Genomic DNA, 10,103 nt, shown 5'->3' on the forward strand with positions numbered 1-10,103 from the left:
GATTATGTTGGAACAACCCTTTTCCTCTTCTGCCTCCTTTTCGTCTGGTAGAATGTCTCCGCCAGGGAGGGCATCCGTGTTGATAGAGAACACCTTGAAAGCGAAAGCTAATAACAGTGGAAACGCCATTGTTGTTCTCTCTTGTTCTCTGTTTTATGTATGTTAAGTTTATGCGACATTTGCTCTGGGATTTTATTAATTATTGTTGTTGATCTATGATGAATTAGTTCTACAAAAGAGAAACTACACAATAATAAGAATTTTATCCCAAAAGAAGGCATGCAACCACCTTGTAACCACTCCAAATTCCGTGCGTGGAGCTGGCCATTTTTCATGGTCATTTTGTGAGCATGGTATTTAATTGGTATCATATTTTATGGAGTTTTAATACACAATTAAACTCCTTGATACCATGAGAATACTAAACTAATCTTCTGACCGAGGAATCCTGGTCTGAATAAAATTAAGCTTTCTAATTCTTTTTCGCTTGTTCGAACTCCTGTAGTCGATTGCTTTCAATGGAATGATTGCGACTCCTGATCAGTTGATCGAGCTTCTTCAAAAGTTCTGGTCGGCAAGGAATTTTCCAGCACGCTGAATTCCACTTTATTGATTTCGACTTCTTTTCCATGTTTAATGTGAACAATCATTGTTCTTCTAGGATTAACACATGAATATTGATTTTTAGTCTAAACAGTTATATATACAGGACTTACATCATTGGTTTCATGTGTAATTGCTAGAGATTTATCTCGTGGTTGCTTGTTTCCTGTTAACTTAAGAGTTTAGATATCTTATGTTTTTTTCTTCTGTCTTCTTTAATAGAGCAATTTATTGGTTTTAGACTATTAACATTTGCACACAGAAATAGCTGCATGCCTGCTTGGACTTCATGGCCATCTAAGAGAAGGTAAACTTTCTCTATCAGTATAATTGAAAACTTTTCTCTGTGCTTCCAATGTGTTTGTAGTTTCTGATTTCTTATGCTTGACCAACGGTTTTTATATTTCTGGAGTTTGGTGGTTGATGTCTACTTGATATTTCAGGCTCTATGCTCTTTCATCTCGCACAGGTGAGTGTTATACACTTCAGCTTTTAGAAGCACCATGTTTTCCTGTAGCTTTATGAAGCACCATTATTGTACCTGTACATTCGTTGTTGTTTATTTCACTCGACTTATTCTGGATTCTCTGCATTTCCCCCTTGAGGGAAGTTGTGCAATGCTTCTCTTTTTGGGTAAGGATGATCTTTTGGTGATATATAATCTACATGTTGGTCTGTTTTATGCATGCACATGTTCAGTATGTAGATGCATACATCTTAGCTCAATCTCCACACAAGAATAGCAGGGTTTTATAAATGATAATTTATTTGGAAAATTCTACCCGATGGCAAACCTTTGAAGTGACAGGCATTGTTATTTTGCCGCAGGAAAGCGTTGTTCCTTGGCTAAATCTCAAATCATTGTTCGACAACTAGAGATCTATTTCCTGACTGGGTCCTTGCCTCCCATTATAAAGAATCAAAATCTTGCATCATGGCTGGAGGCTTATCCATTAACCATGAAGATGTTTGAGTACAGATCGAAGCTTAATAGCAGAGCTCGGTCGCACATGTGAGATACTAACCACTTTTGATATTTTTGCAGCTCCTTTGCTTTTGTGTTTTTCTTCCTTTCTGTTTGCTTTTATTCTGTGTTGATGTGATTGCATCTCAATAGCATTAGCACTGTTGAACTATATATTCATTAGTTCTGTTTTCCAAAGAAAGTAGTTCATGTTATGCGAAGACGCAATGCATTTTTGCTCTTATTTTCCAAAGTACGTGCAGAATCAGGGAAAAAGAAAAAGAAAAAAAAGAAAAAGATCAGAGCTCCAACAAGTTCAGAATCTCTTCATGCTCATGCCTTCATCCATTCAACGAAATTCTTGAAATTATTGCTTGAGCAACCACCTTCTCCAACATTCTGCATGGCCAATCTTTTGAGTTCTAAAGCTCTTGCCTTGAATTTTTCATCACCAACAACTTTCTCCACCTTCTTCTTTATTTCTTCCCTTGTGATGATCCCACTTTGGTTTTTGTCCAGCTTCAATCCCACCTTCCAAACATCACAAATGTAGGTCTCATTAAGGAATTGGTCAGCAAAATATGGCCAGCACAAGAAAGGGACCCCATTGCTTACACCCTCCATGGTGGAGTTCCAACCACAGTGGCTCAAGAAGCACAAAACAGAAGGGTGACTAAGTACTTTCTGTTGAGGAGCCCAACCAACGATCTGCCCACGGTTGGCTACCCTCTCTTGAAATCCTACTGGATAAGCATCACTTGTCTCCGCTGTAATATCTGGCCTGACAACCCACAAGAACGGCCTGTTGGATAGTTCAAGACCTAGAGCTAACTCTTGAAATTGTGTTTGGTCAAAAACAGTAAAGCTACCAAATGCAATGTAAACAACTGAGTTGGGCGGCTGTTGGTCCAGCCATTTCAAACATGTTGAATCTTCTGGCCAGAAGTATCCTTGTTGATCTCCTAGCCGATTGCTTGCCAAACGCGGTCCTATAGGTAGTATGTTTGGGGCGAAAGAGAAAGCTCCCGGCTCAAGGTCGTATGCCGAGTTAGAAACTATCCAGTCTTCCACTTTCAGTGTCTCAATGGTTTTAACCATGACATCAAAAATAATTTTCTGTGTGGTAAAGTCACGAAGGCAAGCCCATGCCAAATTTGCAGTGTCCATCACTGGCATTTTTGGTGCCAACTGAATTGTCTGGTTCTTTAGTGGAGTGCCTTCAAGGAAAGAACATTTGAATGTTAATGATAGAGATTGCAGAAAACTTCCTATTCCTATTTACAGGGTCTTCTAGCTTAAAAATAGCAAAATGTTTATTTATTTTCTATCTTTGGTTCCGTAGATAAACCGCTAACAGACTTTATTGAACCAGATTTTTGTCACAAAACAAGCCTAGTTGATGACTACTTAGGTTATGCTAATTCACTACAGTGCAATACATTAGTTAAAGAGTTTGTGATACAGGACCTCACCATCATTGTCAATGATTCCATCGTTTTGTAACTTTGAAATACTATGCATAGAGCATAGTACGGCAGCTGAGGCGGGCCAAAAGATAGCACGGCGGATATTCATCTTCTCTGCTACTTCTAGACTCCAGCTCATTGTCCAATCAGTAATGATACCAGTGATTTTTTCTTCTCCTGACATATTGATCCTGTTTATGAGCTGCTGTAGCTTCCCTGGCATGACCTGAAAAATTGCTTTAGTTAACTTTCCTAGTTCATTTCTATCCTCCCAAGGTTCTAGACCATCAGGGATTGAGACGAGACTAATTTCACTCCCAAGATAATTGTTCTCTCCCAAAGCTTTCAAGACCCTCTTATGATTATACTCTGTGTTCACAAATGTGATTCTGAATCCTTGTTTTGCGAGGCATTGTGAGAGTTCCATGAAGGGAATCACATGGCCTTGTGCTGGATAAGGTATGACTACGATATGTGGGTTGCCCATTTTTTTGTTCGTAGGATTTTCACCTTGGGCAATTTCAGAAGATAATTCTTAATGTAGCATTTGAAAAATCCTCACGACTTTATAGTAGATTAGGAGGTGAGATCGAGAAACGAGGATGAATCCAGTTTTGTCTTCATGCGTGTTGATGTGCATTTGAATCTTGAAGTTGGGAATCTGCCATTATACCCTTAATCTGTTTCTAGGCCACTGGCATCTTCGTTTCTTCACCTAGCCTTATTTGCTACTGAATAATGCTCGATGTGTGGTATCAGTTTCTTGCTCTTTGTATTTTGTTTTTGTTCCATGCTCAATATCGCCAAGCATAATTCTAGTGGAAGTATTAGGGATGCATTTGGAGTGTACAAATCTATATTGGAAAACTAACGAATCGTTTATGCTCAAAAACTTGTCATGATAACATGATTACCCCGTCTTGTATATGCCGCTTTTTTGGCTATAATGGTGATCACAAGTTTCAAATTTCACTCTTGATGAAAATGGCTTTTGCAGTTCTTTATGTACATGCTAGGAGTCGTATAGGGTTGCACAAGATCACCCTGATTTTTCTGCAAGTAATTCACTGTTCATCGAAGTTGAGAATATGCCATCCCCCTCCATAAACCCCCCGCCCCCCCAAATGCTGCGTTACAAGGAAATTGGCTTTTTTCTTGCTTTACCGTCGCCTTATTTGCTATTGAACGTTTTCTGCTGTATCAATTTTGTTGCTTCATCATTGTCTTATTTGCTGCTGAATGTTGTATCTGTTCTAGCTCCATTCAATCCATTTGTATTTTGTGTTTGTTCCGTGGTTAATATCTCCGTCTGTATAGCTGTCACCGAAGTATTAGAGATTCATTTGGAGTTTACACTGCCGCCTCACGGCTAAAAGCTGCAGGAGCTAGTCGCAGTCAATTCTTGTAAAACTATGGAAGACCCTCTGTGTCATTCACGCTACAAAAATCTTCCACGATAGCATCAACAGCGAATGTGTATATGCATCCATTAAGCTGATTTAACAAAAAAAATAAAAATAAAATAAAAGGGCAGTTTTATGCTACCTTTATTTATACCCTTTCGGGTTCTTTCTTTTAATAGAATGAAAGCTCAAATGTACAAAACTGTATCTAAATGTTCTGACCGTCTTGGTTGTTTTTGCACTTCATATTCCAAATGGCTACAATGTAAAGCAGAAGGTGTCGATGTTGTTGCATAGCAGTCACAGGCAGGAGCTAAATTAAACTCTTTCTGGCTGAACCAGTGTCCATCGAAGCTAACCAGCCATTTGATTGGTATCTAAATATAATTTCAATTATTTGATTATAATGAACCTTGACATAATCTTAAGGAAAAAATAATTAATTTTTTTCTTGATCTTAATCTTAATCTTAATGTTTGAGTTTTTTGGTTGTTATTTTCATATATTCCTTTTGTGCTATGTGTCTGATGTTATTGTTGGCATGTGTGGGTGTAAAATCTCTTTTTCTTCATTTTATTTTTCATTTTTGGGGCAAAATCAAGAGAAAAACATGCATTAGAGCTAATACAAGTTTAGAACCACCATCTCCAACTTTTTTTTATCTAAAAACCAAGTTGAGAATTTAAGAGATAATCATAGATTAAGACATCTAATTTTATTCCACAGAAAGCTATCAAAGTTTATTTATTTATTTATTCATATGATATTCTTTTTTACATCTAAAAAAACAATAATTTAAATTTTATTAAAACAAAATAATTTGCTAATATCTATTACCTCTAAAAATCATCTTTTTTGGTTGCTATATGTCATTCATTTAATAAAAATGAGAGGCAATCACTTCTAACATTAAAAGAATTTTGAACGCTTTAAAATGTTGTTTATATGCTTGATGGAAAATATCCCCAAATTAGAAGTTTCAATTGACTGAATCAGATTCTGGGAACAACTCCCTTGGTGGGAAAGTGATTTTTCTTATAATACTATGGTCCATAAGTAAAAAAAATAAAAAAATCCGTCGTAGATCTCACTGCTTGCTTTCAACAAAAGACTTGATTCAAGCGCAACATCCTTGAGAAAGGAGAGGCATTTTTTTTTTTTTTTTTGCGCAAAACATCCTTGAGAAAGGAGAGGCATTTTTATTTTTTTGCGCAACTCACATAAATGCTTTGGCATCATATATCAAATATATCGAGCCCAAACAGAAAATAAGTTCCAGTTATATATGATTGATGTCCAAAATGAAATAGCTTCATCTGGCAAAGCAATCACAATAATAAAGACGAAGTCACAAAAGCATCAAATGAGAATGAATAAACTAATATGTGGCAAAACTCACCTGGATTTTTTCTCACAGAACATATTGCTCATGCAACTCCAATTTGACAGATGTGACTGTGTACTGAGGCGTATGGTAATTTCTTGCACGGTTCCCAATTAAATCAAACCACAACGGCAAGAAGTTTCAATTTAGAATTCATTTAACCAGATGGTTATGTAAAAGCTGGCCTGCAAGATAAAAGATGTGCTCCTCTTGGTCTTTTTCAAGTCCGGCAAATTTGCTTGATCAACTCGTAGTTCGTTTTTTAATCACCAATAGTCTCTACATGAGCAGTGTCCATCCTCAAAAAAATGGAACCGATTCGAATCCCTCACAATTATTTTTCTATTTGTGATCTTTGAGATAAATTTAATTGCAGTGTGGCAGTCTACACACGTTCTTAAATTCTTAAAAACCTTGATCGGTGTTCCTTCTGGAGTTGAAATAATTCCAAAAGCTACAGCAAGCTTCTCACTATGGTAAGAGAGGTTTTGTTCCTTCTGTTCGTCCTCCACATCATGCAACACAAAATTTGTGTCAGGAACAAAACCTTCTTCCTTCATCCTTTTGGACAGCTTCCCCAAAAACTCATTTATGTCTTTGGATTTCGGGTGTGAATCATCTCCTACTAAGAATACATGTACATCCCTCTTAATCGCAATCCAACTTAAACCTGGTTTCTTCACCACTCCTCGGTCATCCATGGTCTTTCTGATCTTCGCTACTTCACTCCACATACCAACCGTGGCATATATGTTGGCCAGCGTAACATAAGTAGCAGGATTTTCAGGCTCAATCTCAAATAATGCTTCTGCTGCCCTTTGTGCCAATTTAAGATTTCCATGAATTCTACAACCACCTAGCAACGAAGCCCACAGAAACTTATCAGGCTTCATTGACATTTTACTTATGATATTCTCAGCTTCGTCAAATTGGCCGGATCGGGCCAGTAAATCAATTATACAAGCATAATGATCAGCAGTATGAGTTAACCCATATTGCTCTTTTATTGAGTGAAAGTAATCAAGCCCTTTATCAACTAATCCAGCATGAGCACAAGCAGATAGAACGCCAACAAAAGTTATGTGATCAGGTTGTGTCCCTGACTTTACTAGCAGCTCAAAATACCGAATAGCCTCATCAGGTTGGCCATTTTGAGCATACCCAGCAATCAATGAAGTCCATGAAAACAAATCTGGCTGGGGCGTTTCTTTAAACACCCTTTCTGCGCTCACCATATTTCCGCACTTAGAATACATGTGAACAAGAGCACTAGCCGCAAAGGAGAATGGGTCAAACCCAACTCTAGTCATGTAACCATGAACCTTCTTACCAAGCTCCTCTGAAGTCTGATTAGCACAAGCATTTAAAACCCCAGAAAAAGTGAACTCGTTAGGCCTGATACCTGACCTCAGTAAGTCAGCAAACAAATCGAATCCCTCTTTTCTCCTCCCATCCTGAAAGTACCTATCAATCATTGCCGTCCAAGTAACAATATCTCTATCCACCATCTTGTCAAAAATGTGCCTTGCTTCCTCTATGCTCCCACATTTACCATACATATCAGACAAGGCGCTCCAAACTACCTCATCAGAATCCAACCCTGTTCTCATTATATAGCCATGAATCTCTTTCCCAGTCCTCAAACACGGAACAGTTGCCGCAGCAGCAAGAGCACTGGAAACTGTAAACTTATTAGACTTGGAATTATCACGTCTCTTCATCGTTCTAAACAGCTCTAAAGCCTCATTAGGCCTATCATGACGGACGTACCCAGAAATCATCGCGGTCCAAGAAAAATTGTCTCTCTCAGGCATTTTATCAAACAGAGTTTTCGCTTCTTGGAGTAAACCCATTTTAGCATACCCAGAAATCAAAATATTCCATGAACACAAATCCCTTTCAGGCATTTCGTCAAACAACTTCTGGGAATCCATCAAACTATCACATTTTGCATACATTTCTAGAAGCCGATTTAAAATGAACAAACCGGGTACAAACCCAGATAGCTTGATGTGTTGATGAACTTTTTTGCCTTGTTGGAGAAGCCGACTTTTAATGCAAGATTGAATAAGAGTCGAGTAAACAGAAGCAGAGGGTTTGTCGATTTGGTGGAGAATATGTAACGCTTCTTTTAAGCGGTTTTGTTGGCATAAAATATGAATGGCTTCATCGAACCTCTTTTGACTGCACAAGTGAGGTACGAGGGTGGTATCTTTGGTGTTTGATTTGAAGAAGGTTTTTGGTTGAAAAGGCTGAGTGGTTTGAGAAGAATAAGGAAATGCAATGATTTTGTGGGAGTGGTTAAAGACAGAGGAAGGATTAGAGGGCTTGAGGTTTGCGAGAAATCTTGTCATGGTTCTTCCGTTGAGACTGAGAGGGCTTGGGTAGTACAGGAATCGCTATCAGGATGCCTGCCTACGCTTTTAAAAAAGAAAAATTAAATTCTTTAGTTTTAAATTAAATTTTTTATTATTTTAATATTTTAAATAAATTTTAAAAAATAAAAAAATATTTTTTTTTAAATTAATATCTTCTGCATTCCTACAGCGGTGATGATGTCTGCTCAGGGTTGTCAATACTTTTTTTTTTCCTTGTAAATATTTTTTTTAATATTTTTTTTTAAATTAATATCTACTGCATTCCTACAGCGGTGATCATGTCTGCTCAGGGTTGTCAATATTTTTTTTTTTTTCCTTGGAAGTAAAGTAACTCATTTAATTTATTGTATAGTAAAAGAATGATTATATCATAGCGCATATGACCACAATTTGAACTATATAAATTATTATTGAAAGAAAAAAATAGAAAAGCATGATAAGGAAGAAGTGCTAGAGAAATCTTACACTTTATTTCTTGTATAAGAAGAAAATAATTTTGAATAATAATATGTTAAAAAAACTGTTTCCATACGTGGCCAGCTTCCCGGTGAACCATAAATATGCAAATTGAGCCGGCGCAGTGACGGGGGCTGCAGTCCCTTTGAGGGCTGAAGCAATAGGCTATAGCCACACTACATTAAATCCTAAGCCTCCAGCAGCGTGGCAGATCCAAAAAACCACTACTAGTACTGCACAAGGGTGGTGGTCTGAAAGAAAGTCCCTTTCTAGAATAGAGAAGATGCTTGTAACTTTGAACGAGAATTACAGATCCTTCAATTTCATAGATACATTGCATTTCCAAAACAGTCAGTTCAAAGGATAAGATTGATAGAATGGCTGTGTGCTTGTAGGAAATACTGTTGGCTCGTTGTGCTTCAATGGAGATGAACATCCAGAAATTTGGAAAACAATATTATGCCTAGCGAAGTAAGCAGTGCTCCTCAAAAAGTCCTAGAGATGATGAATGCCAACTCTCCCCGCCATTTATCAAAAACATTTACCTGTGGAGGTGGTTCTCTAACAGAAAAGACAAAATGGCTACGTATGTTAATAGAACAAGAATATACCGGAAAAGCAACCAAAAGGAAAGCACTAGGTGTGTCCAATCCATTCATTCTGATTATCTTATATTTATAGGGCAGTGGCCATTCTCATTCCAGCAAGCTTTTTCAGCATAGCAGCATGCTTTTGTCCAGCAAGATGAGAATTGAACACTGTATCACTGTTGCACACCACATTACAAAACGAACATACCCTGACTGCATCTGCTGCTGCTCCACCCTCAAGAATTCTTCTTCTCTTCGAATCCAAATCTTCCAAAGGTTCTGCGGCCTTCTTCTTAATCTTTTGCCCATTTCCATTTTCACTCTTACTGGGGTTTTCTTGTGGCCCAATAACTGGATTGCTTGATCCTGCTGAGACACTGCAGCCAGCAGCAGCTGCTTGTAATTTCTCCAAGTTTTTCTTATGCTTCTTTCCTAGTTTATGCTGGTCAAGTACATCCTTGCTGTTGCAGTCCACCTTACAAACTTCACAATATGCAGATTGAACAACCTTCGTTTTCTTTTGCTGTGTTTTCTTCTGTTGCTTCTTCTGAGTGCTATTTCCTTGGGCAAGAAATGTAAGATTGGCCCACATAGTTGAGTCCAGATGTGAAACGGCCAACTGCTCTGTGCCATTTGGAGGTATAGTGTTGCTCTGCACATATAATGGAGGCGTTAGTTTGTAATGAATTACAATATAGATAACAGCACCTAACAAGCAAATGTGCAAGTAGATATGCCAAAGATAACTTCGTCCTTTTTTCAATAAGAGAAACTAGGGATTTGCATCGGAATATCCTGCCAAGGTATTCAACAGTCACCAGTCTAGTGCTCAAGTTCAACATGAGCACCCCTTAAACAT

The 10,103-nt window shown here is 37.8% G+C and overlaps 3 protein-coding genes across 3 annotated transcripts in view; 1 reads left to right on the forward strand and 2 right to left on the reverse strand.

Moving 5' to 3' along the window:
- Positions 1-875: 875 nt before the first annotated feature.
- LOC105133527 (uncharacterized) lies at positions 876-4,583 on the forward strand. Its single transcript, XM_011037561.1, has 4 exons — positions 876-910; positions 1,047-1,072; positions 1,432-1,615; positions 4,351-4,583. Exons 1-4 carry the CDS (start codon positions 876-878, stop codon positions 4,439-4,441), a joined length of 336 nt encoding a protein of 111 aa, XP_011035863.1. The 3' UTR covers positions 4,442-4,583.
- A 1,032-nt stretch (positions 4,584-5,615) lies between these two features.
- On the reverse strand, positions 5,616-8,250 carry LOC105133514 (Pentatricopeptide repeat (PPR) superfamily protein). Its single transcript, XM_011037551.1, has 2 exons — positions 5,836-8,250; positions 5,616-5,752 (listed from the first exon to the last, which is right to left on the reverse strand). The coding sequence occupies exon 1, from the start codon at positions 8,172-8,174 to the stop codon at positions 6,087-6,089; it is 2,088 nt and encodes a 695-aa protein (XP_011035853.1). The 5' UTR covers positions 8,175-8,250; the 3' UTR covers positions 5,616-5,752; positions 5,836-6,086.
- A 710-nt stretch (positions 8,251-8,960) lies between these two features.
- LOC105133515 (zinc finger RNA-binding-like protein) overlaps positions 8,961-10,103 on the reverse strand; it is a 5,435-nt gene continuing 4,292 nt past the window's right edge. Inside the window, exon 2 of the mRNA XM_011037552.1 lies at positions 8,961-9,896. Within this exon, the coding sequence (XP_011035854.1) occupies positions 9,330-9,896 (567 nt within the window). The 3' untranslated portion in view covers positions 8,961-9,329. The remainder of the gene's footprint in view (positions 9,897-10,103) is intronic.

Source organism: Populus euphratica, unplaced genomic scaffold (genome assembly GCF_000495115.2).
Source record: "Populus euphratica unplaced genomic scaffold, PopEup_1.0 scaffold129.1, whole genome shotgun sequence".
NCBI lineage: Eukaryota > Viridiplantae > Streptophyta > Magnoliopsida > Malpighiales > Salicaceae > Populus > Populus euphratica.

Bases quoted from the DNA above. Each gene is read 5' to 3' on its own strand.
- LOC105133514 (XM_011037551.1), bottom strand. From the start codon at position 8,174: ATGACAAGATTTCTCGCAAACCTCAAGCCCTCTAATCCTTCCTCTGTC.
- LOC105133527 (XM_011037561.1), top strand. From the start codon at position 876: ATGCCTGCTTGGACTTCATGGCCATCTAAGAGAAG. The intron at 911-1,046 runs GTAAACTTTCTC...TTGATATTTCAG, and splicing joins TCATGGCCATCTAAGAGAAG to GCTCTATGCTCTTTCATCTC. The intron at 1,073-1,431 runs GTGAGTGTTATA...ATTTTGCCGCAG, and splicing joins TGCTCTTTCATCTCGCACAG to GAAAGCGTTGTTCCTTGGCT.